The following is a 27,809-nucleotide window of genomic DNA, read 5'->3' on the forward strand; positions in this document are numbered from 1 at the left end:
TTCACTGTTCCACAGAGAGACTCGCTGAATGGATTCAGTCCTGAAACGGTAGGATTGATTGAAAGTTCAGTGTTTGAATGCAGACAGCTAACTGATACTTACCTTAAAGCAATAGCTTGACATTTTGAAAGAATCTGTCCTGAATTGCTTTTTTTTTTTTTTTTTTAACTAAGAACTAGAAGAGAAATTTGGACATCAAATCAGAAACTAGAGCCAGGAGTTTAAAACAGAAGTGGAAAACAGAAGGAAAACGCTGCCAAATGAAAAGATAGAAATTCTGATTAGCATGAAAGAGAGCAGAGCTAACATTTTTCTGAGTGCAAGGGATATTTCCTGAAGTTATCTAGCTCACAAAAATGCAAGAAGATTTACCAAGACTGTTACCTTCTGACACTGGAGATACAAAAAGGTGAAGATCTAGTTGATGATGTTTGCTAATGACAACTATGCAAAACTGGCACCTAAGTAGCTCACAGTAGAACGTTTTGAAAGCGTGGCATTACTTAAATCTTACATATAATGAATAAATTACTGGTTAACAAAACAGAAACTACATTAAAATGTGTATTTTATGTTTTGTTATCGCTAAACAGCAGCAAAATCTTCAAGTTAAATCAAGCTAGCAGCTGGCTCGAGCTTTAGCAGACTTTATGCTATCAATAAAAAAACTGCAAGAAAGCAAATAAACTCAAATTTTTTCAAAACGTCAAGTAGTTTTCTTAAACTGCAGGGTCGGTTCAGCCTGGATCAGAAGCCCGTGAATTGCTTTTTATTTGTGCGGGCACTGAAAATGCTAATTTTCTACAGAGAGATGTCGCTAATTCCTCATTTTAAATCTCCAAACCTGTGCAAATGAAAACATTGGAGCAGCTCGTAACCACTCATTTCCAGTATTTCGTCATCATTTTGGTGAACCAACTCTGAAGTTCCAGCGGTAGCTTTAGCAGAGCTTCCTTCCCGTTGTATTTATCCACCTCCATATTCATATAGCAGCCATTTTGTTCAGAATTATTACCGCATAAACGAGTTTGTGAAATGTAAATGCAGTTTTGGGTGAAACTAAAACGGGGACTTCTGCCACAGCTGCCTATGACCTTTGCCCTCAGGCCCTTCCAGTGCCTCTACTTGGCCTCTCGGTTCTCCTGATGGCGAAGCCTCGAGTCTTTACTCCGTTCCTCACTGATGTCAGCATACCTTTAACAAACTCATCTGCCAGGACAAAAAATAAAAAACTAAAACCAAAGCTGGACCGCCTCAGCTGTTGGCTTCCTCGCCGATTGGAGCGTCCCGCCTGGAAGCCATGTTGATTTTGGCACACGAAGCTGAACACTGCCCTCAAAGAAACAATGGAGTTTCCTGGTTTGTGCCTTCAGGGAAGTGTTTTTGAATATAGCCAAGAAAAAAAAAAAAAAAAGAAAGAAAGAAAAGTAGTGTTGCTTGCTTGTCAAAGAGATGTAGTGCATATATTCGCCCATAGTCCAAACGGTGGCTGCATTGACTTTTGATTCTGTTATTTTTCTCTTCCTGACACGGTACAAACTGCTGATGAATCCCGAGAAGGTGCCAATTATCGTGAAAGTGACTTGTGAATCGAATGAAAGTTTTGCATTAAGAATGTATCCTTGTAAGTGAATGTAATGTGTTGTTGATGAAACCAGCTCTAAAAAGAAGAGAAAAAAAAAGAAAAAAAAAAAGAAACAGTTTTGAAATTCCCCCTTTAAATGAATGGACCCAGGAATTTGGTGGCCGGCCCAGTTGCATGCAGGGAATTTAAAGAACGATCACCAATCAGCAGCGCGTCCACCCAGATCGAATGCTAACTCCTTTTCTGCAGAACAAAAAAAACAATGTTGTGTTGTTTTGCACAGGTTTACAAGGTACTTGTTCCTCATCGGATCTCTCTGAAACAGCGGTGTCAAACTCATTTTTTTTTTACAAACAACTTCGTCTCAATTGGCCTGAATCAGCAAAATGACAGTAATATAATTTCAATATTTTAACTGTTTTGTTAGAAATACAAAGACAAGGTGATGCTCAGTTAATGCACCCAAAACCAAATTTGTGGTGATAATTTTTCAAAGACGTTTTTAGATTAAAACATTGGGGGGAGGGAGAATTACATTGCAAACATATGATTTTCTCTCTTTTTTTTGGACAACTCAGCTGAAATGTATAAAATCCATCATTAAAGAATTCAGTTCACACATTTGTAATTTTTACAAGTTGATTTGACACCCTTGATTCAGCTGATCCAGTCCTCAGTAAGGTACTTTTATCTGATTTATTGAAGTCACCCTGAAGGCCTGATCGGACCGGTTTTGGCCCCTGCTCCCTATTTTTTGACACCTCAGGTCCCGAAGAACAGACAGCGGGTTCCTTCAACCCCTCCTGTGGACGTCTCATGACGAAGACTAAATGTTTGTTGTTGCTCTGCTGGTGCTTATTTATTTTGGATTTCCACTATTGTAATGAATGGACATGTACGGGAATAAAGTGACGAAGATCACCTGTGAGTTGGAGGTGTTATATTCTGAAACATTAAAATCAACTGGACAAAAAGAGAAAGGAAAAAAAAAAGGCAGCAATGATTGATCACAGATGAATCGGAATAGTTGAAGACAGTTGATAGTGGATGACTTTGTATAGCCTTTCTAACAGTGTCGGGAAAAAAACCTAGCAAAAGTGCAACACTGACAGTACAGAGATTTCAAAATAAAAGCCTCAAACTAGCACAATTTACACTTACTTGTCGCAGCTAAACAGTTGGCGGACTCATCTCTGAGAAAGCCTGTCATATTACGACGTGATCATGAGATTTCCTCTTACACAATACAGTGCTACAACAAAATTTAATGAAACTATGACATTTAAAAATTACGCAGTGAAACAGTTCAATTTCAAATGCCACAATGAGACCTTTACATATATGCTACCATGTTTATTAAACATGAAAAAAAATCAGTCTTGATTTGAAGTGTATTTCTTTTATTTGCAGTACATGTTTTTTTTTTCCTTTTTTCTTGACTTTTCTTAAGAGGTGGCATCGTCAGATCCCAGTGCATGTTTTCTCGTAGTGCACTTCTTCGTTGGTTGCGGGTTTTATTTCGAGACGCGCAGATCCAGGAATTCTTAAAACTACTTTGCATGGCTGGATTCACTAGCAAACATTATAAACCAGCACCATACACATAATGATTTCTCGTAGGTATGCACTCATTTTTTTTTTTTTTCCCCCCCCTCAACATTACTGTTCCCACTCCATCCCGAATCTAAAAATCCGCCGGAAACTTTCGGGTCACAGGACTTTCCGATCGCCGCCGACGGATTTGTTCGGTGGGTGGCTTAACGTTATGACTATTAACAAGTCACAGAAATAACAACTGATCTCATTCTTTAAAAAAAAAAAAAAAAAAAAAAGGAAATTAAAGTATGGATTGACAGTACCAAACATTTTCTTTACCTTCAGGAGACAGCTAACAAAGGCTAGGCCCATCACATACTACTAGCACAGTTTGCTGAAGGTATTGCACATTTAGTTTAAAAACAAAATAAAACCAAAAAAAAAAAAAAAAAAAAAAATACATATAACAATTCTCTTACTTCTAGGTGAAGTATACATAATGTACAAAACTAGAAGTCTGTTGAAACTGACAAATAGTACACTTTCAAATAAATAAATAATGGAATCTGTTATTCACACGTCTCGGAGAGCTAACTCTGCAGGCGACTACGTAAAATGCAAGGACTGGCAGAAATTCAGCGTGAGGTAGTTCATCAAAGCCGACTAAAATCAGGATACAAAAGAATTAATGGCCGATATTAAAGCGACAACCACCTAAAGAAGAATAAAACATAAGAATAAAAAAAAAATACCTAAATACTCCAATTAATTCCCCTAAAGTTGGGCAAAAAAATTAAGAGCACTTTAGAGAGAAAACAGTATTTCTGATTGAAAATTTATCTATTGTATAGCACATATTTCATTCTCATTACATAGCTAGCAATACAAATGTGATATCGGTTATTTCTCAGGACTTCACTGGATTTACATGTGGGGAAATTTGCTTTTCCACTGTTTGAAACCATAAATTCATTAATTTTTTTTTGCCATTTAGCTCCAAAACTGCGATTATGGATATGACTTCATAACAAAAGAAAAAACGATAAAACAATTTCTGCTCTGTTCTGCTGAGAGTGGCACCAGCTGTTCACGTTTACAAAAATGAGCCTTTGCGTCTGAATCAAACTGGTCGTGATACAGATTTTATGATACACTGAAGTTGACTTGAGCGTCTTAAAATATAAATCAATAATAATGAAACACAGTGACCGTGTCTGCATGTTGTCTGACCAGAAGATGAATACAAGAAGCTGTATAAAAACTAAGGCGAATATTTGTTTCTAGAACAAAACTGAACAATTCAGCATATATTCCTTAAGTTTAACTTTTTCCTCCAAATGTTATATTTACTAGATCTAATGCAAATGTACACGGCTAACATTTTAAGAGTTGCCTAGCTAACATAGAAAACTAAAAGCAAACATTTCATATTGGTAATTCCGTAGTTACCTGAAAAGAAAGTAAAATTAAAGGTGAAAGCAGCAAAAATGATGTGATATTTGCTTTTTAAATGTTATTTAACAGTGTAGCTCACTGGCAAAACCAACATTAGCTTAGTGATGCATTAAATTTAGCCAGCTGTGTGGCTAACAAACAATGCTAATGCCCATTTCTTGAAGTAGCTAAGTTGTTTCGCTAAATGAAAAGCTAGCAGTCATCCGAGAAAGGAATAAAATGATTATGGTGATAAATAGGTGACATACGACGACTCCTGGTCGATAACCAAAGTGGATGTATAATCATTAACACTTAAATATTCGGCATTTCTCTGCCAAAGCTAACGTCTGCTTGTGCTATCACCGTTTTACTAAAGTTTATTTGCTAATGTACGACCCGTTTATGCTCAGAGTTAAGGTGAGGTAATGTGATGCAGTCCGAGAAGATGTGAGAAGGTTTAAAGTACATTCAGACATGTAGCGTGAAAATTACATTTCTCTTTACAATGCAGGTTTTTTCCCCTATCGAAATGACAGTGTTAACTTATCTTTATCCTTGTCGAGCGATTATTGAACGGCTGGTGCCAATCCAGACCTGGAAACGCAACCGCAGCGCCGATATCTAATCGATGCCGCTACGCCAGGAGTGAGATGTGTGTTTTGCTCGGCGGAGCCTAAAGATAAACCCCCACGCTCTGAGGAAAAACATCCGGCGGGAAAACCGTGTCGGGGTGTTGAGTTACGCGTCTGGACGACCCTCGCACGGTTTTATTCCTCCGCTGTCAGCGTCCACGGCACGTGCCGGTGATTCACACCGTGGGCGTGAAACTCACCGGCTCTGCCTCCTGCGGATAAACACTCGGCAGCGACGGATTAGCTGCACGAGAGAAGCTTTCCGATAAGTAATGCGTCAATCCGGGTAATAAAAAAAATACTGACGGGCTCCCTACATCGGCTCGGAGGCGTTTTCTCTCCTGCAAATCACATTAGATGCAAATGTTAAAAAAGAAAACCAAAAAAAAAAAAAAAAAACCCTGTATTTTGGTTGTTGTCACTGTAAATAACTTTTTTTCACTTTGATGAAAGACCTTGATAAAACCTGCCTTCTCTTCCGGAACGACCCCAAACTCAAAAAACACGCCGTCGCCTCGCCGGGTCCGAATCAAAACAAGTAGAAAAATATACAATACATTTGTGAGAACTACAACGCCGTCACACATCATGGTTTCCACACGGACACTACCGTTTCTATCCGGGAAGAGAAAAAAGAAAAGCCTCATCGGTACACTTCTGAAGGAATGGACGACAGACAACAACAGGCACTTTTCCTTTCATAACAAAAACCTCTACAGTGGAGAAAAAGGGCACCGTTATTGCATACAGTCATTTTCTTTCTTTAGACTCTTCATTTGTGCTGCGTCTTTTTTTGTTTTTACATTTACCTGTATTTTTTTTTTCCAAATTCCCCTACAGTACATTACTAATACCAGGATCTTAAAGTAGAAGGCGGACATTTTCCTCTTTCTTTTTTTTTTTTTCTCACCCCCAAAACAAACACCGACACGTTCGCACGCTTTCTCAACGTCACAACTTCCCTTCGACTTCTCACGAGCTCCACGCCTCGTAACGCCCACCGTCACAAACATAAATTCCCGCCCCCCCCCCGGAGCAACATTCCAAAAAACCGTCCTCAAACCGACCCGGGTCCAGCGACACGTTTAAAGCACTTCAGAAAACAGAAGACGGTCTCGATGGGCCTGCTCAACGCTCCTTCAGCCTCGGATGCCACGCTGGAAATGTCAAAAAAAAAAAAAAAATGATAAAGCTTTCATTTATGACACCAAAGAAAATGGAGATCCCACAGAAACGTGTGTCAGTGAAATCCAGATATCCAGAATGGGATGAAAACGGTTACTAAGACTGTTGGTTCTTTGATTTAAATTAGTTTTCAATGGCTCGCCGTAAAACAACACCTACCTTTAAATTTTGTACAAACTCAGTCGACATGTATATGGTGAGTTGTAAAAAGCAGTAGCTTACGAGTGGAACGAACGACTCAACAGAAAAATAGATCACAGTAAAACGTTTCTTTTCTTCTTTTTTTTTTTTAAACAGATTTCCTCTCCGTTTTCACTGTCAGTTTGTACAAACTGCAACGCAGTGAAATCATAAAAATTCTCTTATCGTCTTAGGCTTCCAAAAAAAAGAAAAAAAAAATTAAGAAATGCCACAATAAATTACAGCAAAGGACTTAAATGAAAAAACAAATTCTAATTTTAAAAAAATAAGTCATTAAAAAAAGAAAGAGGGAGAAAGATCTGTCCTTTCAGAGATGTTTCTCAAACAGCTAGCTGGCTAAACGCTACACTACTGAAGACGAGCACGGAGGGGACGCCGGTACAGCGGGTGGGGGGCGGGGCCAATGTGGGGCTGGCGGCCTTGGATGTGACCGTGAGGGGGGGTGCGGCCCGGTCCAGGGCCGAGAGCAGCAGGAGGAGGAGGAGGAGGAGGAGGAGGAGGAGGAGGAGGTGTGGATGATAGTCATCTGCAGCAGCCCACGGGGCCGGTGGCTGTAGCAGCGAGAGCGGCGCTGGCGGCGCCGCCGCCGCCGGCGGGCTCCAGGCTGCCGTCGGAGTGGGTCGGGGTCGGGGGGGTGGACGTGGAGGGGCGGCGCTGCTGGTGTGCCGTGGGGCTGCTGCTCACTGCTGCACCTGTGCTATGAGAGGCAGGAAGAGGCCTGTGGTCAGTCGCCAGGAGTAGCAGCAGCGGTGCAGCGTCTGGACGCCACTCGCCAGCGGCACGGCGCAGACATGTTAAATAAGTTAAAGTGTGAAACACTGGAGTCCACTAACCTATGGAAGCTGGCTGTCCCCTGATCACGCCGTTCTTTGTTCTTTCCTCCCAATCCAGCACTTCTTTATATATCAACTCTGCAACACAAAAGGAAAGTGGAACCGATTGAAACTGAAGCGCGCCGTTCTTCAAACAAAGCCTCTGACTGTTGGCTGATGGGAATGTTGAACCGTCGCCTCGTGTGTGAACATGTCATTTTCTCTCCGTCTGTAACAGAGGAAGGCGGAAAATATGCAGCAAGGACGCAAAACATGGAGGAAGTGTCTTTTTCCTCTTTGCCACCTCCACCAGTTTCCCCGTGGCGTTCCCCAGGGGTCAATCAGAGGTCCACTGCTGGTTACAGCCACACAATGTCTCCTTGCTGTTTTTCCAATCAGATTATCAAAAAAGAAAGGCTGCAAAACTCCTCCTCTAATTGACTGACTAAAACAGCTCAGTGATGCCAGGAACTGGAGGACAGACTCTCGCCTGCCAAGGTCCGAACAGGAAACCAGAGTTAGGCAGTTTTCAAGGTCTGGTCTTGACACCGATATTAACTTTTCTGAAACTGAACTGAAGGTTTTAAGCGTTTTAACTTCATCCCCTGAACCCAAAGAGTTTAACCTCAGAGAAAAGGAACTCATCGTTAGATTAGAACAAATAAACTCATAAGGAATGATTACTTTAGCTTCACTGGGGACGCGCGGGTTACGGGAAGTTCACGGAAAATAACCTGGTGAATTAAGGTCTGAGATCTCGTCGCGCTTGAATGGTCAACCGTCAGTTTTAATCCACTTTGCTCTTGATTGCCTCTCCGACACGGCGCCGTCATCCGGAATGGAGGTCGGCGGTGTTCAGGTGACTCACGTCTTTTCTCCTCCGCTCTTCTATTTTCTCCGCACAGCAAACGGCGAACGACCGCCTCAAGTCAGGCGTGAAGACATATCGACTTAACCGCTTCCATTCACACACACTCTTCAGCTTCCCCTCCATAGCGTCGCGGCGAACCTGGAGGTCGTGCGTTTTAACGTGCGTGGGTTCATTGCCGTGTCCCGCGTGGACGGCGACAGAGCGCAGAGGAAAGCTCGGGACTCCTTTTCCAGGAGGAAGTTCGGCCGTCCTTACGCAACACGCTGCAAACGACCGAGCGCTGGTGACAGCTTCAAGAAGAGAGAAGAACGTTTTTCTCCTACCTTTCCATTCCTCCACTGTGTGCTCCCTCTCATCCAGCTGCTTGTCTGTGATCACAGGGGGCGGCTGGAGGGAAAAAACAAAACAAAGCACACAAATATAAAGCAAAGCCTTCGGATCTGCAGGTTTCCAATCAAACCTGAACGACGTCGGACGAGGTGAAAACTGTCTGAATCGACTCCTGATTGAAACTGCAGCATTAGCAATAAAACCACTTTGTGCTGACCCTTTTCATTCTTTTTTTTTTTTTTTTTTTTATCCCGGCCACAATCGTTTCCAGCTAAAAGTACCCAGAAACTCTTCAAGGCCAAATTTTCTTCAGGACAGGAATTAACAGCGTGTGTGCCAGGCATAATTCAGGAGCAATCAGTCAGCCTACTGCTGCATCATCTGCATAAAATCTGCACTTTTCACTGCAGTAAGAACGAAGGGCGTTTGGAGGAATCTTTTCATTACACAGAAGAAAGAGAGAGAGGGAGAGAGAGAGAGGGAAGGGATTAGTGGTTTCACATTTTTCTTGTCGGAGAGCAAAAATCAATTTACACATGCTGAATCATTGTGTCCTTCACAGACTTTGTGTTTTTGTTGCAACGTCTCGGAGAATCTGAGATTTAATGTTTAACAAGCTCAAAGCAGCTCAAGGCTTTCAGACTGAAGCCTCCAGCTCCGAAGGAGAGCTTTCAGAGTCGAGACGAGGCTTTTGTACCAACGTTCACTGGAATTCATAAAGCACCGTCACGCATTTTCTTATATTTCAAGCTTTCCTAAACTTCAGCTGCGGCTGCTCCTTACCGCCTCCACTTCAGTCAGGTCATACCACACGTTGATGTAGGGGTGCTGGAGAGCCTCGTCCACTGAGATCCGCTTCGATGCGTCTATTACCAGCATCTTGGAGAGCAGGTCTCGGGCCTGGCTCGCTGGAACAGCAACAACAAAAACACATCAGGTGATAAAACTCTGTTTTCTGCAATGATGTGAAAAAATAAAAATAAAGAAAAGACTGAAATTGTGTCTGAACACTCAGCGGGGTGTGTGTGTGTTCAGAAACAGCAAACTTATATCTGGTTTAGTGTTGTGCTCGACTCTGCGCGGGGACTCTTTGATTCTGACGCGTTGTGTATGAAGCCCTGCCAGCGGGGGTCTTCAGAGCTTCGTGTGAACGTCGAAGCGATGCGGCTCGAGTGGAGAACTTGAGGGGAAGCGCGCTGCCGACACTTTGCTTTTTTTATATACCTCCTAAAATTATTGAGGACATAAAAAGATGAGCCGCTTCTGTTCCCCCCCCCCCCCCTTATAACAGCTCGGCGGCTTCCTGTCATCTCCTCTAACTTCTCACACCGAGACACACCGGAGGTGAATTCCTCCTCGCGGTAAACAAGTCGGTCCTGAGCTGTCAGCTCCGGTAATCAGCGCTTAACGTTGAGGCAGCTGCTAAAAGCTGAAGTGTCGCTCGGGCTTTGCTGTCAGCCGACGTCTGCAGAGAAGAGAAGCGACTCAAACTCAGGCAAAGTGCAGATTCCTGCTCGGATGCACTGAGCCACAGAGGACCCATTATTTTAATCCCTAAACCACAAAAGCAGCCATCAAGGAGTCACTGATGACAAATTCTACAACATCCAAGAAAAGATTTGCATTCCTACCAGTAAAGCCGAAGCCTCACCTTTCAGCTTGTTGTGTTCGGAGTCTGCGGGGAACAGGACGTCGGGGAAGAGCTTCTCGAAGCTGTAGCCGGCGTGCCGCGGCCGGTTCTCCACGTAGGTCCTCACCGACTGGTTGAGCTTCATCAGGAACTCCTGCGACGGCGTCCCCAGCTGCTCGATCACCTTGTTCCACTGGTCGATATCTTGTGGTTGCGTTGTTAAGAAAGGAAACGGGCTGGACTGGGAGGAGATCGGCTAGCATCGGGAATTCAAAGGAGGGTTTTGACTGTATTCTAGTTTTTTTGGATCTACGGATCTCATTTCTCTCAGCTGATTCCTAACTGATTTGCACGTCGATCCTGTAGAGAGCAGTCAGGATGATAGCGGGACAAATACACCACCACGAACAATGATTTCAAACATCTGCGGCCGTCAGGCGAGGCGGCTCACCTTCCAGACGCCCAGATGCTGGAAATGAATGTTTCCCCATTGAGGACAAAACACACACGAAAATACAAATGTAACACATACGGTAGAAGCTTGTTCACATCTTTGTTCGTCGTTGGCAACAAGAAGGAGAAGCTAATGACTAATAACTGCAGATTAAACTCAGCCAGAAAAAAACTAACTGAACTGGTTGTTGCTTCATTTAGTATTTTATGTACATATGCATTTTAATGACCAACATCCCTTCAAATAGAAATTGTAAAGTTGAGACATTATGGAATTAAAAAATCTGATCTCTTACAGAGTCTGTGTTGTTTTAAATATGACTGTACAGGATGTCTCAGTTTTATGAATAATTTAAACTATCTAAAAATAAACTGCGGCTCATCTTCTAACAGAGGAAAGGCTAACGCAATCCTTTGGTTTCAAGACATTTAAGATAACTCAATGCATGACTGCAAATAAATGTGATTTAACAGGTTTTCAAGCTGCCAAAGTCTTCTCATGTTTCACTGTTTGATCACTGTTCTTTAGTTTGGCACTAAATCGTTTTATATTTCATAAAAGTTTCATAGAAATTGCAAGAGATTCATCAAATTTGTAGAATTTTCTCTGTAGAGACGGTGAACTGCAGATAATTTTGCTCATTTCAACAGTTTGTCATATACAAACAGCACATAAAGGAGATGATCTAAAAAATTAAATATCCTCAAAAAAAATTTCAAATTACTTTTTTATGAGTTTGTAATAAAGCTGGTTCAGTTATGCCTCAGTCAGGTGAAACTGGACCATTGTCTAGCGAAGCTGCTGCAGGTTTAGACTGCTGGAAGACTCTTCCTCCTTGTTTTAAGTCAACAACACTCTGTCCTCGGTCTCTCTCTCTCTCTCTCTCTCTCTCTGTAGTTCCCTGCAGGATTTCTGATAAGACCTTAAAGTCCTCGATCTGTTCGTCTCGATCAGGTCTGCAGGTAGTGGATTAGCTTATCACCTGATCTCACCTTGTTTGTTTTTCTCTTTTTATCTCCTGGCCTCAACTGGTGCGAGCAGAAAGCCTCTTATGGTTACTTCCAGTTTTTCTCTCAACAAGCTGGCTCGTCTTCTTCATCACGTTATAAACAAAACGCTCTCAAATGAGCTTGTTGTCTGATGGATCATTATTCGCCATGAAAAGCGAGTATTCATCTTCAAAAAACCAAAATCTCTTCCATCCGCTGGTTCTCCTCATGTGTGCAAAGATGTGAACAAGACGACAGAAAGATGAGGCAACTCAGCATTTTCCTTCTTTCTTTTGGGGAGGGGGCAGTTTTGGATGGAGGTTCAACTCAAGGATACGATCAGTGCCTGGAAACAACACACTACCCCGGACCATTTCTGCCATGATGCAGCCAACAGACCAGACATCAACTGAAAAAATGAAATGACAACCATCCAATTAGCATGCAGGACTCAAACGACAAAGAAAAAAAAACAAACAAACTGAAGAAAAGAAAAACAAACACAAAGATGTGCGTGCAAGGTGAAGTGTGTGACACGTAAATGGACCGCATGCAGCTGAGTGCACTCTCTTCTAATGCAGGAACGGTGAAAGATTATCCAGAGGCGGCGTGTTTCCTATCGGTTCTGCTTCAGGTGCTGTGAATCATCGGCTTTGGACAGTGAGACATTGACTTTCAAGGTCTTCCAGAAGATTTTCTTTTTTGCATTTCGGCCTCTTTGCGTCTTCACTGCGTCGCATGCTGCGCATAGAACGACATGGAAAGTAAAGAAATGTGTGTTTGCTTGATGATTTTTCTTTCCTGTTTGCAAATCTGTTGGAAAGTCCCTGAGACGGTGCTACATTTGTGGGAAAAAAAAAAAAAAGTAGAGCTGCAAACCAAATCTGCCAATGCCAGGGAAAAAAAAAAATCTGTTTACCTGCTTTTCAATCTGGTCAAAAAGTTATCAGTTACTTTTTTGTTAAATGGTCATGTTGGCATGTTGGCTTTAAATATTCATTAAATGTAACATGCAGGAAGAGAAATGCACACATAGGAACAGATGAACTACGGTTCATCAGAGGTCAAACACAGTTGTAAGGTCATATAAGATCCATTCAGGGCCAGATTAACCAAATCGAAGCAAAACAACCTGCAAATAATGACAACTCCACATTTCCATTTGTTTTCTGCTACATATTTTTATGAAACCTAAACAAGCAGTTTTTCAAAAAACTATAAGTACAACTTGAACGGTGGACCAATTTTAATGAGGTGGCCTCATGTAAGACTGCAAAATGATGAAAAACACAATTTTCTTGATTCTCTGGATTTCTGCTGCATCCAAAGACAATCTGCTCTATCACTGTGCTTTTCCTCAGAATGCACCTGCCACTCTCACAGCCTGCAAGTCTTCACAAATCATCCTGGGTTTCAGGTCTTGGACAACAACACTTAAAGAAATACAGAAACAATAATTTGGGGGAAATTTTTACACTTTGAATGTCATCAAAAAGCCAGAACTGGACCCGTTTTTGATCCGCAAACTGCATGTTTCACACCCTTGTGTTACACCTGACACCTTGCAATTGACGTTCTTTCTACTCCTAATTCCACCGCTGGGAGGAACATAACACAACTTTGACAGTGAGAAGGGAGTGTTAGACGGCAGCAACAATATAGTTGTGCAAAAGTAAAAGCTGGTCAGCTTGTATTTATAGTTTTAGTCATTATGAGGGTGAGTTTACAGAAACGCATTCAATTCTGTAGGAGACGTGCAGTAAAGGAAGTAACCGTCTCTCCATCAGTGACATACATGTCTTTAGATGAAATATGCTCATTTTGAAAATCTTTAAAGTACTCATGAATGTTAGAAAATCTATGAAAATGTTGGGAGTTGTCATTATGTTACTTCTATTTGATGATGCAGCCCCACACAGACTGGATTCCAGGTCTCTCTTGTGGCGGTTGTGGTGTTTCATAGGGTGTGTGTGTGTGTGTGAGTGTGTTTATGCAGGAGGAGGAGGGAGGCTACAAGTCGAGATGAGACAGAATTTCTTCATCGCAATCCGTTTGATGCTAAAGAAATGAAAGACAGCTCATCGGGAACGCGTTGGGTGCCGGGTTGGTTTCAGAAGCGGTGCCAGACGACTGCTGCAAGCAGCTCAAGGATACAATCCCTTCCTGGAAAAAGGATTTTGTGGCGAACCATTTCTGCCATAATGCAGCCCACAGCCCAAATATCCACTACACGCGCGCAGCATAGAGGGAGGAAGAAGAGAATAAGCAGCGAAAGGAACCGAAATAATGGCAACAAGTTCAGCAGGAAAAAAAAAAAAAAAAAAGGATGGTGTGAGTGTTTCTGTGAAGAAGGCTGAAGATGAGAGTTTACAGGAGGCTGCAGCACCGTGCAGTAATCTGGACTGAGACAATATCGAGTTATTTTAGATCAACATATAAACTTCTGAAGGACCTGAAGCTATGTGGAAGCAGAGTGCATCATGTAGTGATTAAACACCTTTTCTTCCTGACATAAGTCGCCTTTTTTCATCGTTCTCAATGGATATTCTGGTTCAGCAAGACGGCTGGTCTTCATTTCCCACAGCTCTGCTCTGTAACGGCTGTTTACTCAACTTCTGCTGTGTGGAGATGAACTGATGTCTGAAAAATGCTGCAAACCTTATCAATAGAGAAGCAGTTGCGTAACAGTTAAGCAGTCATGATAACCTTAAACCTGCACAGGAATAAAACACGAACCGAGTCATAGTTTTCTGACTCATCATCTCCGTTTGACCACTTGATGGCGTCATCGTTAAGCGTCACTCATAGCTACAATCCAACTATTAACTTTGTTCCATTGGAATGTAGGAGTACTCGATTTCATTAATGCTTGTAGCGTATTGTTCGCTGCAGGCGTGTTTCAGATACATCGTGTGGCACCAATTCCCAAGGTAAGAATAAGAAAAGCCTGAACTGGCATTGTGTAGACGACTTGTGTTGACTATCGCTCTCCTCTCTCACACCAGAGGTTGTCAGCTGATATTCGGGGAGAGAAAACAACTTCTAGAAGGAGATCCCAGCCTTTAAATCTGCCTCCACACATTTCTGTGACCTTTAACTGATCCCCTCCCTCTGATATCGCTTTCTAATATTCTGCCAAACTAAGCTACACACTCTCCGGCTCGAGGTTTCTAATTGACTGATATGAGTTTGGCATCGGACGGCGTTTCTCCAAACGCGCTGAACTCTTCTTTGAGGCCGTCTTGCAGAAACTGAGCGGTTTCCAAGCGGGAGCGCGGAGTGAGAGTGCACGGTGCATGCACGGTGGCCTGTGTTCACGGAGCCGGGCGGGACTGAGCTCAGGACAGGCAGCACATGCTTAAAGCACTGCTGTCTCCAAACAGGAGTTTCCCTCCAACAGCGCCCGCATGCCCAAGTCCGCCCTTTACAGAAAGTGTGTGTGCATTAAGTGTGTGTGTATTCTGGGGAGGTGATCTTCCAGCGTCTCGGGGAGAGGTGAGGGCCATGCAGCAGGCCAGGCAGCAGCTCCCGCTCGTCGGGCCGATCGCCGCTGCGCCCCGGGACTCACCGTTGGCCTGGTAGCCCATGCCCAGGATGACCTCGGGGGCGCGGTAGTAGCGGGTCACCACGTAGGGCGTCATGAGGAGGCCGGTGGCGGCCGTCCTGGCCAGGCCGAAGTCCAGGATCTTTAGTGTGCAGTCGGACTTCACCACGATGTTACTGGGCTTCAGGTCCTGTGTGGAGAAAGATGGAGTTACATCTCAAACACGGCAACGAGAGCTTTATAGTGTATTTGAACTTCTCTAATTCATGCGTTTAGAACACATCATATTGATAGTTTTACAGCTGACAGCCACCCAGCGTCATTGTTTTCATGAGACGATCGAGTTTCACGATGCTGCCCCTGCTTTCTGAACCATGAAAAGGCTCCAGAATAAATCCATTGGAAGGCACAAAAGGCAAAGGGCTCGCTGCTTTAGTTGACAACATGTGGTACCACCTCACGCTGAGAGGAAACTTTCATGTGCCTCGCAGCAGCCGCTCTGATTCTGATTAAAAGCACGCTGAATTCCCCGGCGCGTCGGCCTGGTTAGTTTAAGCAATCTGCAACTGGCTGGGGGGAAACCCTGTATATCAGCTTGTGTTGTCTGCAGGGTCAGTGCAGCATGTTAATGTGCCGAAACCTCAGAGAAAAACACAAACGCTCCATTACATGGAGGCATTTCGGTGATTTTCTAAAGACAGGAACAAACATCACATCTGTGAAACTTCAAACATATCACAAACAACACATTGTTGGACTGCCAAGAAAATCTTTTTGGTCCAATGAAGAGTCAACAACACAATAAGATGCTTGGCTTTGGTGAAGAAGATTTCAAGATGAATGAGTTCTGCTGCTCAGTCTACAAAAGCATGTCCAGTGAAGCCGGGAAAAATGTAATTAAAACGACGAGTTATCACCATCCTCAATGAGCTGCTGCTGCATTGATTAGACCAACCTGTCCTTATCTGTTCAGTAAAAGAAATCTGTATTTCCATTCTCCTCCAGCAAATCCTGACAAACTGAACCGAGAGTTCCAACCCGCTCTTTATGATTCCAGCTAATAACACGCCGTCAAGGCTCACTGCCTGCAGGTAAGATCTGCAGAAAGGTATATTCCAGCTGTGAAGGTGAATGTGGCAGCCATGACAGTTGAGGGTTGACGAGAATCTCATGTAGACCGTTAACGTTAATGTGTCCCAGCATGTGCAGGAGGGAAGAACCTTCCTGTTTAATATTGTCATCACGTCTTAATTATCGGAGCACTTGAATTAAGCTTGAGTGCCGTCACAGGGAAGGAAATCATTTCCTACAGTCACAGGTGAGTACCTGCTCGTATTCTCTCAAGGGAGAATCCTCCGAATCTGTCAGGACCTACGACCCGCCCGCCGTCTGCTCGCCTTATGAAAGCTTCGCGTGCCGATCGGCGCCGGCTGGCTCTGCCCGCGGTTCAATTAGTTCTGGCTGGCGGAGCAAAGGGAGCTGCGCTAATCTACTGCTGCAGGTTTCACCACGGGTGATGGACAGAGTGCTGCTGTCACCAGGTGCCCCGAGGATGTGTGTGAGAGAGAGTGTGTGTGTGTGAGAGAGAGTGTGTGTGTTGTTCCAAGGTGAATACGAGTACCTGAGTGTGGTGCTTAAAAGTCGGGCTGCACGATATCAGATGAACACATGACAACATCACTGTCAAATTTCGCAACAACACTCATCATCCACATCACTGACGCAGAAGACGTCTTGTGAGATTAACAGTGCTCTTTCTCTTGGCCCTGAAGCTGAACCAGTTGTGACTGGATCATGTCATTTTCCGTTTGGTTTGGCGGTCAGAAGTGAACACTTTGAGTCACGCTCTGATATTTTGGGTGGGATTAAACAATCAGTCTCAGAATTCGCCTCACACGGTTCAAAAACGTAAAACCAAAAAAGATTTGTTAACACATTTCTTGAAAACATCCAATCGTTCCTTCAGTTCCTGTATTGAAATTCAAAGCTTGATATACGATTTTTCTTTTGTTTTTTTAAATCTCAGTTGGCTTATGCTGACCTTTGAATTCCAGGGAGTCCTGATCCATTAATTATGCATGCTGGTTGGTGCATTAATGGGCTTTTAATTACTGTAGCTGATGAAAGCCTTTATTGGAAGAATTACTCAAATCTGTTCAGTAAAAATACAAACTAAACACAAAATACCAACATTAAAAAATTCACCATGAGCAAATAAACATGAGAAAAATGTGTTGTTTTGATCCTCCTGACTGGTGAAGCATTAGAGCGCTACCATCGTGTTTCTAATGGAGATGCTCCAGGTGGATGATCGCTCCATCCATCAGCCTCTTCATCCGACCCGTCCTACCTGTATTCACCTCTTCTTCAATGCAACCATTTCTGTGTCACGCCTATCAATCAATCCCACAATCGATCCCACCATGTCTTACTGCCTCTATTCCACATCACCGCGTCTATTCAGTCCTCATCCATCACCTTCTCCACCGATCCATTCATCCATCACTCCATCCGGAGTGACAGAGCGTCATCCTTTGTTGAAATAAAACCACCCGAGGAGTTCAGAGGGAATGAAAGCCATTTGGTGAGGAATCAAACAAGTTCTCGACATCTGATGATTGAGTGTGACTTCGCACTGCAAACCAGAAAAAATGTTTTTGTGCTTTTTGTGCTTTTCAAAAGAGGAAACAAAGCACTCACAGTATAAATAATTAATCTAAAAAACAAACTGAAAGAATGCAGCGGAATATGTGAAAAATGACATGACTAGAGATTAAAATTAAAAAAGGTGGGAGGCGACTGAAATCTTCAGCTGAAGGCTGTGCTGTCAATTCACAGAGACAAACCCTCTGAACGGTATCTAGTCGTGGGGTTGGGAGAGTTTTCACAAGGCGAGCGTACGGATCAATCTGTGGGGTCTGGTCCCATTGATTTCCTCCTTCTCCCGGTGGATTGGTGGATCTTTGTGGTGGCCTCGAGGTCTTGTTAGGTCTTTGCCCTATTCTTGACCTTTTAGTTCTGACTTTCCTTGAGTCAAATGTGGAGTCAAACCGAAATCCCCCTAAAGTGCAGGCACCCTTTAACTTGACCTGAAATGCAACACTGGACGGAGACTAAAAATACCACTTTACTTTCTGCTGACACATGCAAAAAAAAAAAAAAGCCACGCATGTAGATGTTGGGATGACTAACCCTGTGTATGATGCCTGCAGCGTGCAGGTGTTTGATTCCACACAGCATCTGGTAGAGCAGGTAGGAGAGCCTCTCATGGTCCAGCTCCATCTGGATCACCTGGCAGAGGTTGGCGTCCATCAGCTCCATCACTAGATACCTGCAGGGAAACCACCAATTTGTGGATTTTGTGCAAAATTACAGGCCAAACATGAAATTAATCTCATCCGGCACGGCTAAAGGGAGTTGCTTTTCCAGACAAAGAACAAAAATGGGGAAAAAAAATCCAGCATAAATGAGTGAAGCGACTGGGTCTGGGTTTGTTACTTGCTCCCTCACGCAGCACTTCTTCTGCCTGGCATTTGGGAAGTGACAGCGCGGGTTTCTCCTCCTCAGAAACACCGGTGACGTGATGTTATCTGGCAGCTGTTATATCATCAGTCTCTTCAAACCTCCTACGTGGAGTTAAGAAAACCTCCGACAGCTTTTTGTTCCAGAGTGAAAGCAACACCTTGGCGACGGCGTCTGCAGATTCTACACCATTAAAGATCCGTTCCTGTGCTCGGCGGAGTGACAACGCGCCGTCGAAGGAGCGCTTTCGGGTGCAAGGTCGACCGTTTGCATACGCTGAAATCTCTACTCAAAAAAAGTGCTGCTGAAGAGCGCACGAGGCAAACAGGGCGTACGTCCTCATCCTCTCCGCTGTGCGCTCGCCCTGCAGCCCCTCCGGCTATGATTTGTCCGGTTTCCTTTTTAGCTCCAATGAGGCAGACAGAGCAGCGCAATCAGTCGCACGCACGCACGCACACCCTGAGCTTCTCGAGGATGGCATTAATCATGTTTGTTCCCGTCGCGCTCGCTGGAACCATCACTTCCCCCACATCTCGGTCCAGAATTCCCCCCTCTGTGATTTTACAGCCAGTTTCCACTCGCATGGACATCTTGTCGACTTCGAAATACATCCAGGACTCTGCTAAATATACCCAGGCGATGCTCTCGGCGAAGGCAGAAGTTCGCACAAATGTCTTTCGCTCATTTGCTCGGGCTGATTGTGTCGCTCCACTCAGTTCCGCCGCTTCTCAATTCTTATGAAAGGACAATATTATTCAACTGAGCTCCAGCTCCGGTTTTCTGATACTCACACATCTTGGAATTCTTCCAGTGTCTTCTGCGGCGTGAATACATTTAAGAGGCCGATGATCTGCGGGAAACGAAAAGCACAGTGCTGGAGGTTATGGATGGAAGCAGGACGTTTTTATGATTGACAATAAAGGCGAGACATCGAGGCAACATAAACGTATATCCTGTGGCACTGGACGTCCAGGCGACGTCCTGCCGAGGAAAACAAACCGAGCAAGCCTTCTGCTTCACGACCGACTCCGCAGCGGCTCTGAATGTGACCACATATCAATTTTTAATCGCTTACAGAGCCGGCGACGAGACTACAAGGTTTAAAAAAAGGATGCACAGAGGGGAGATTGATGTTGGGTTTTATATACAGACCAAGATTTCCTCAAGCAGACTTACATTTTATCCATTTAAACGGGTATTTCCTGCTTTTGCATGTCATTATTCATACACTGTGAGATGTCTGCACAGTTAATTCTAAATCAAGGTGATAATGTTTAATGGCTTGAGCGATATTCCGTCACATTCAAGTCTTTTCTGTGAGGAGGAAAGTCATGCGAAGCCCGTACGTTTTTGTGGTTGACACATTTCATGAGCACCAGCTCTCTGTAGGCTCGCTTGGCATGAGTCTGATTCTGGAAGGGCCGGCTCAGCTTCTTGATGGCGACGTTCCTCTCCAAGTTGTGGTCGTACGCCGAACTGCGGTGAAATGTGAACACAGAATTATCACAGAGTGTCTGTCCATTTTAGGAGCAGCAGAAAACGATACGGAGCATTTGCAAAGGCATGAGCAGATTCATGAATGTTATATGAATATATCTGGTATCGTTCTGAAGGTTTTGATCCAAGGAGCAGATATTTCCAGGCGTAGCTGCAGGTGAGCGTGATGCACATCTCTTGCTGTGAGGCAAATAGACCTGGGCGCTCCTGATTGGCTCCTTCTACTTTATCAGAGCAGCTCTGCTTCGCGACAGGTTTGTACGTCCAGGACGATCACACACTCGCCGTTCCACGCGTTATTTTAGGAGCGCCGTATCGCTAATTCAATCATTACAGTGTAAAAAACTGCTTCGCACTGCACAGTGGGTTCAATTTCCTTCTCAGTCAGCACATGTTCCCGTTTTGAATTGCCGTTCGGAAACGCAGATGGCCAATCGGCGCTCTCGAGTGATGGAACTGTCGCGAGTTCGGTCCTGAAGTGTGGGAAGCATTTTCCTCGCACGCTGCCAACGTGAGAGAGAAACACAGCAGATGCTGATATTTAATTGCTATTCTTGACTGATGCTCGTCTCCGTCACTCTCGGCGTGTTCCCACCTGGTATGGGGACCGGGGAGGATTGATGACAGCACAGAAATTGGATGAGTTCATCGTGGTTAGCTTGTGTTACGAGACCGGGGGGGCCGGTTTACTTCAGACCGCCCGTTTTGGCACTTAATTATATATTTGACGTTCCAATCAATCAGCCTATGGCATGATAGATGTGCGAGCAGTGTGCAGAAAGCCATTCTCATATGGTAATCAACGGTTCCCTCGTCACGCTCTTTTTCATGAAAACTCGTCGACCTCTTGCGGCTGATCTGCAAACTAAATGATGAGAAACTTTGTTTTCTTTGCGGGTTTAAAACCCATGACAAACAATGTGGGGTGCTTCCTGCTTCGTCAAGCTTCATGAACGCCCTACCAAATGGGATGATGATTCAGTCATACTCACCAGACAATCCCCTGTGCTCCGGATCCGATGGGTCTGAGGTTCTGGTAGCGCTTTAAAACCATAAAAGTTGAATCGCCCACATCTATACTGTAGTACTCCTTTTCACGCTTGTTCCGGTTCATGGTGACGTCCTGGACGAACGCTGTGGCTGGGCATCCAAGGAGAGATCGACTCTCAAGAGCTGCAGAGGGGAGGGCAGAGAGGAGGACAGGTCAGGTTTGACTTAGAGGAAAAACATCAAATAATCCGGCGCTGCTGATTATGGGCCACTTGTTTTCAACACAATTCAAATCCCTTAAGAACCGCGCACAGCGGGAAGCGGTACGGACGAGATGAACAGATGTTAAACACTATTTTAAAGAGTTTGGTGTCATCTGATTAAGCACGGCTTTGCGTGAAGCCTCTGAATAAACAAAGAGGTCAAGACAAATTGCTCATATATGCATATTTGAATATGCATGGTGCGATTTGTGATGAAAGCTCGGGGAGGGGGGGTTTAGAAGCAAGCCAACGTTTCAATGCCGAGGAATTAAATACTAGAGATGAACTGGGTCGCCCTCAGAGACAAAATGTACAAAATGCTGTCAGGAGGACAGATTAATGAGGCTCGTCTTAATTTAAGTGTTACTTCAGTTGACAGAGAGATTATTCACCAAGAACAACCCGGCTATTTACGTACAACAAAAGCAATGTGTGGCACACCCACTGAAATTGAAAAGAAGGCCTTTTAATACATGAAGTTTTATAAAGTAAAGAAAACACAGCCGTGTTGTGCAGCTCTTCCAGCAGTAGCTGTCCAGTTCAGCTGATCACAATGACATCCTTCACTGATTCTGGAGTGTGAAAATGAGGATTATTCTGATCGGTGCTAACGGCAAGTACCTGCTATCACTTTCCCTTCAGCCCAATTAAAACACCAAAAAGCACTCACGAACGGCAGCGCATCAAAGCGGCCGAACAGCCAAACGCCGCGATGACTAAGCTCGTGAAATCCGTGGAATAACCCCGAGGAGCTGGATATGAAATCCAAAGGTCAGGGGAGATGGAGCAGTGATTGAGGCGGAGAGGAAGCAGGAAGCGGGGCTTCATACTGAGTATGAGGATGACAAATCATTAGAGGGATTAGGAACGCCGCGGTGAAGAGGTCAGCTCCGCGCTGATGGCTGAACGTTCCGCGGCCTATAAGCTGACCTCTCGGTTTCTCAGATGAGCGGCTCGCCGATGCCACCCCGCCCCTTCGCCTACAAGCCGTCTCTTCTCTCCATTCGATCACTCTCTACATGCTTTTCCTGCTGGGAAGATCTTGACTCGGGTTTAACTGCCTTGCAAGACAAAGCTAAAAGTAAAATCCTAACCCTCATATTGATCACTGAAGAGACAAACTGTTCGCTGAGAGAGAGAATAAAGCAGTTTGCTTGTAGTCCTTCCTCTTGAGGGAAAATGTCAACGAGCAGCTGTCTGGCTCAAACAATGCAGATCTGACAGTCTTTCTTCTGTCTTCTTCTCATCTTTGTGCTCCTCACTTCTCTCTCTTTTGCCTCAGTTGCTTTGAGTCGGATCAGGAAACACCGTCTTCTGTCTCCCGGTGCGCAACCTTGTCAGCAGTTTGGATGGCGAAGCGGCTCACCGTTTTATCTCACAGCGGAAGAAGCAACCAAGACACAAACACAATTTCTCTACACTCAATATGAGCTCAAATGGCAAATAAAGCAGTAGGCTGACCATAAAGAGGATAATGGGAACTTAAAATGACATTGCAGACCGACCGCAGCAGTGTCTTCACATGTGATTGCTTCCAAACTGCAGCAAACACGTATAAATAACCTCAACACTCAAAGCTCTCAGGCTTCCGTTATCTGCACAGTATTCACTCTGATGTTGGTCGTTCCATTAATGCTGCATCCAGTTTCATTAACTCTTGCACCCGTAGCTGACAGGGAACAAAAGAAAAAAAAAAAAGAGGAAGAAAGCAATCTTAAGCCCTCTCATGTAAATATGAATCCTCGTGCAGCAGCACAAATGTCAACTTCATTTGCCAGGGGTATCTCGCTTCAGCAGGGCCAGAAATAACAAGTAAGCCAGCTTCAGACTTGCTTTTTTAGAAAATGTCATTTGACAAATCCAATATGGGCCACACTGGAGGGGGAGAGTGTATCCTCGTCCTCGAGTATTCGAAGGAGTGCGTGACTCCGAGTGCTGTGGGGTCCGTGTGAAAGAAGGGGGATCGGTGCGAAAACGGGGCTTCGCCGACGTGACGGAGTGCGTCAGAGTCCGGCATGTTTGGAACAGCATCACATCAATGAATGAACGTGTGACTGAATGATCCAGCTCAGTGACTAAAGTGGGTTCTATTCACCGGATTTAGAGAAATGCTTCGACTCTCTGACCGTCTGCGGTGGCTCAGGTTCGAAAGAGATTCAACGCCAACATGCATATTCCAATCCGCTGGAAAAACTCCACACCAAACGTCTCCTGACAGTCAGACAGAAAGGAGGAGATAAAGTGTGTCAGAAAAGTGCCAGATATGGCTTTTGGACTGGCAGCCGTGTCTGGACCCTCCACAGCGCCCCTCCCACAGCTTTCCATCAAACCGTCTCTACTGGGAGTGGATCTGTCTCTCACTGCTACCGCAGGTCTGCTCCACTTCACGTCAGATTCTTGCAAAAACGAATTCTGAGGTCATCTCAGCTGCTTTTTTTCTCTTTTTAATCTACGAAGCACTCGTGTTCGGCCAAAGTAGCGGCTGCTGATAAGGAGCCACAAGGACGCCGTCAGCACATTAAAGACCCTGAGCCGACTGCGCCGACCACACGGACCAATCAGTTTTAGTTCAGATAGAACTTCCACTTTCACAAAACAAGGTCGCCTTTCTCATTTGCATTCCAGAGAACAACTAGATAAAACACAAAAGTAACAACACATCAAGCACATTCAATGCTGCACACGTGTCAAGAGCCGATTATCTGCTGCCGCCATGCGCTGATGGCTTCACGAGTCAAAATCTGTCAGATATATGGAGGTAAACTATCACAGCTGTCCTCAGATTTAAAAAAAAAGAAAAAGGTTGAGTTTTATCCTCAGACTGTTTTGCTCGATAGTTCTTCAAATTGTTTTATTCAAACACAGCCCTGATATATAACACTTTCAAATCATGTGGCGGGTAATTTAATAAAACATGTGTTGTGCTGCAGTAAACCCACCTATTATTCTCATATTACCTTTATTTTTTAAAACTCGAACTAGCGATTTTCTCCAATTTTTCTACCTTTTCCACGAGAAATCTTTGTACACCGCACTGAGCTCTTTGGAACAGCTGGTCTTCTATCCTTCACTGAGATAAAAGAAATCTACAGTACATATAAGACTTCGTTTGCACAACGTTGTCAAGTGAAAACAGAAAACTTGTTGCTTTTTGGGGAGTTTCATTGACATGGCAATAATGTTCAGAGCCATTGAAAATGCTAAATTTTGAAAATGTTCCCCAAAAAGGTGAAACCTTTACAAAATGCTCCGGCGGTCTCCATGGAGACGGCATGGGGACTTACCTGAAACGCTGCTACTGCACACACACACACACCAGTCGTAGTGAACAGATTCTGATCGTTTCTGAAACCACAGCTGTAGTAAGTAGTTCTATAAAAATATCTGTGTATACGCCATAGTTCATGTTTATAGCGTATTGTTCTCTATGTGCAAGTGTGTGAGGTTTCACTGCAAAAACAAGCAACATCCACTAGTGGCAAAGTATGAAAACTACATAATGTTCTGCATTTCTGTCATTTCCATGTCAGCGACATTGTTCTCAACACGTTGTCATGCAAACACAAATTTTTTTCTGAAATGAAACCCACTCCCTAATGTGCTCTGAAGTATTTTCATGCAGGGATAATACACAAGTGTGTCCGCAAAACATGCAACAGCCTGCATATCGTTGAAATAAAACTATCATCACGATCCTGGACTGGCACTAGCAGCATGATTTTTTTCAAGTGAAAATGAAAATTGTTGCAATTTGAGAGTCTGTTTACAAAACAACGGTGAAAACACAAACTTTACTGAAATGCTGACACTACAAATATGCACCACAGAAGATGTAAATACTGTAGTTGTTCTGCACATGCACCCGGGGACGGACAAGAACAGGAATGGAGGCATCCAGAGTGTTTGGACTCCCAGTCCATATTCTCCTGGGATTTGGTTGTTTTACAGTTGGGAGTCAACAGCAATAGCAATTCCAATTTTCATTAAAAAAAAACAGTGCCAACTTGTGGCCTGGCATGCAAACTACATGGTTTTCAGTGTTTTTGCTGGTTGTTAACGTTGCTGTGTAGAGGCAAAACTTCCATGAAATGAAATAGTGCAACTGATGCGTTTTCCCTTGAAACATTGTGTAAATCGGGTCTTATTTTCTGTTTCCCCGTGTGGAGGGCTGTTTACCTGTTCAGAGCCCCAGTCCCTTTAAAAGACTTTAAATTGCATGTAGCAGCATAAAGGAGGAGCTCTAACAGGAGAAACCAGAAAATCAGACTTCATCCCATCTCCGCAGACTACACTTTGGTGCAGGGGTCAGATTTCTTGGTGCATTTTGGCTGACCATCGCTGTCCTTTCTTGGCAGGCGGTTTGAAAAGACCTGCAATCAACCAAATACCACTACAGTGCAGGAGCAGGAACTAACATCCATGCAAGCTGCCAAGAGATCCGAGCTCCTGAGCACAGTTGCAGGGAGAGATGAGGACATGCTGAGGCACAAACCGCGCAGGATGTGAGAGGATTCAAACCCACGGCAGCTAGCTAAAAACAGGGTGTATCCGCAGGCTTGTGGAGGAGACTTCTGAGCGTTTCGCCGGAGCGGATCACTTCCTATGTGACAGGCAGGTTAGCCTAATGTGCAGCCCCGACACGGGAGGGCTCCAGCGGCGCTCCCCCTCCCCACAGTGGAGCCTCTCGGTCCGGGCTGCTCCGCACCGTTTAGGCCGGACCTGTCCTGCCTGTCGTGTGCGTGCTGGAGGAACACAGAACTACAGTGGTACCCGATTATGACCCACTTTCAGGCGCCTCTAACAGTTGACAACAACACGACAAACATGTTATATTCATATATCGAGCTCACCCCGTTCCGGTTAATTCCGACACTGTCGACCCGCTGAAGCCTGCCGGAGACCCAACAACTAGGACTGGAGTCTTTCTTTCTTTCTTCTTAAAAAAAAGGAGAAAAAGCAGCTCCTAATTCCCCGTTCCTTTCTCCGGTTTGCTTCACACTAGCAGGCCAGGACCGCCGCAAAATACATGTGTAGCTTCTACGTAACCTAATCTCGGCGCTTCCGTGACACGGACAGTTTCTGCCATTTCATTCCGACCGTCGACGAAAGCTTCCGATCTTCTCCGATGAGTCTTCCGATGTTTCCTTCGGCTTCGCTCGGCACCGAAGGGAGGACGGAGGAGCGTTCAAGAGCAGCGGGACGTTCTTGAACGCGCACCAGGCAGTGGAGGGCGGAGGGAGGAGCGTTCAAGAGCGGCAGCGCGTTCGTTTCCGGATGCTGATTTTACATTGGTTTGAAATGTTACATTGCTTTAAAGTAACTTAAAAAAGGATTTAATTTCACTGTGAATGCACACACACACACACACACACACACACACACACACACACACACACACACACTGCACTTTAATGTTCATCAAGAGTATTATAGTTTAATTCTAACCAACCTTGACTCACTGACTTTTGTGGCTGATCTGATTTTAATTATGGTTTTATTTGTTATTAATTAAGCAATACCTTTCAAGAGATATTTTTGAATGAGCAGATTTTTGTAGGTTGATTTAATTTTTTTTTAAAAAAAGGTCAAGTGACCCCTCCAATTTCCTTGGTCCCATGTCCTTTGTTTCCCTTCTCCTCCTTGCCCATATCTTCTGTAGATGCAATATTAAATTTCATTGCTGTGTGGATGACACTCAGTTCTACATTTCTAAAATATAATATAACTGAATGGAACAGACTATTTTTATTGTGACTGTAACAAATACAACAAACTTAAAATTCATTAATCATCCAATCAAAACTTGAGTAAAAAGCGTGATAAAATCTACTGTGCATCATACAGAAAAACTGCTATAAGTACTAAAATCTTCTAGCCCCGAACAAAACATGGGAAAACACAAGAAGACACCCACTGCCAAGCATGCCGTCTGTCAATATGTCATTGTGCTGATCCTTGGTAAAACATCAAATTATTTCTACCCCATTTTCTAATGTTGGTATTTTTTTAATGATATTTTTAATGATATTTAATGATGTTTTAACATGTTCATTGTGTGCAGTGTCCTGAAAGGCAGTGATAAATAAAATATGGGGTTAGCGTTGTTTTTAAGTTTTCCCTCATGTCACAATAATGAGTAAGATTAGGTTGAAAACTTGACCAACCTTTCTGTTTTCTAGACTGTTTCAGCCTTTTTGTTTTTATTAAATATTACATTTCATGCTTTTTTTAAATAGATTCATACTTCCATAATTTTTGCATGTAGAATCTTGAAAAAAAAAATTGCCCTGACCATTTTAGTCAATTGCATATTTTCTATTCAAAATAAACT

The 27,809-nt window shown here is 43.9% G+C and overlaps 1 protein-coding gene across 3 annotated transcripts; it reads right to left on the minus strand.

Moving 5' to 3' along the window:
* Positions 1-3,020: 3,020 nt before the first annotated feature.
* mapk8b (mitogen-activated protein kinase 8b) lies at positions 3,021-26,623 on the minus strand. 3 transcript variants are annotated; one of them, XM_030097716.1, is made up of 12 exons: positions 26,329-26,623; positions 21,218-21,398; positions 20,075-20,204; positions 19,520-19,578; positions 18,399-18,537; positions 15,231-15,396; positions 13,817-13,888; positions 10,241-10,423; positions 9,373-9,497; positions 8,583-8,646; positions 7,410-7,487; positions 3,021-7,268 (listed from the first exon to the last, which is right to left on the minus strand). In XM_030097716.1, the coding sequence occupies exons 2-12, from the start codon at positions 21,337-21,339 to the stop codon at positions 7,099-7,101; spliced, it is 1,308 nt and encodes a 435-aa protein (XP_029953576.1). In that variant the 5' UTR covers positions 21,340-21,398; positions 26,329-26,623; the 3' UTR covers positions 3,021-7,098. The 3 variants fall into 3 exon arrangements, with proteins under 3 accessions (XP_029953576.1, XP_029953575.1, XP_029953577.1); XM_030097715.1 differs by lacking the exon at positions 13,817-13,888 and adding an exon at positions 12,000-12,071 and having other exon boundaries at positions 26,329-26,622; XM_030097717.1 differs by lacking the exon at positions 13,817-13,888 and adding an exon at positions 12,000-12,071 and having other exon boundaries at positions 7,120-7,273; positions 26,329-26,620.
* Between the last annotated feature and the right edge of the window lie 1,186 nt (positions 26,624-27,809).

This window comes from Salarias fasciatus, chromosome 8, assembly GCF_902148845.1.
Source record: "Salarias fasciatus chromosome 8, fSalaFa1.1, whole genome shotgun sequence".
Classification (NCBI taxonomy): domain Eukaryota; kingdom Metazoa; phylum Chordata; class Actinopteri; order Blenniiformes; family Blenniidae; genus Salarias; species Salarias fasciatus.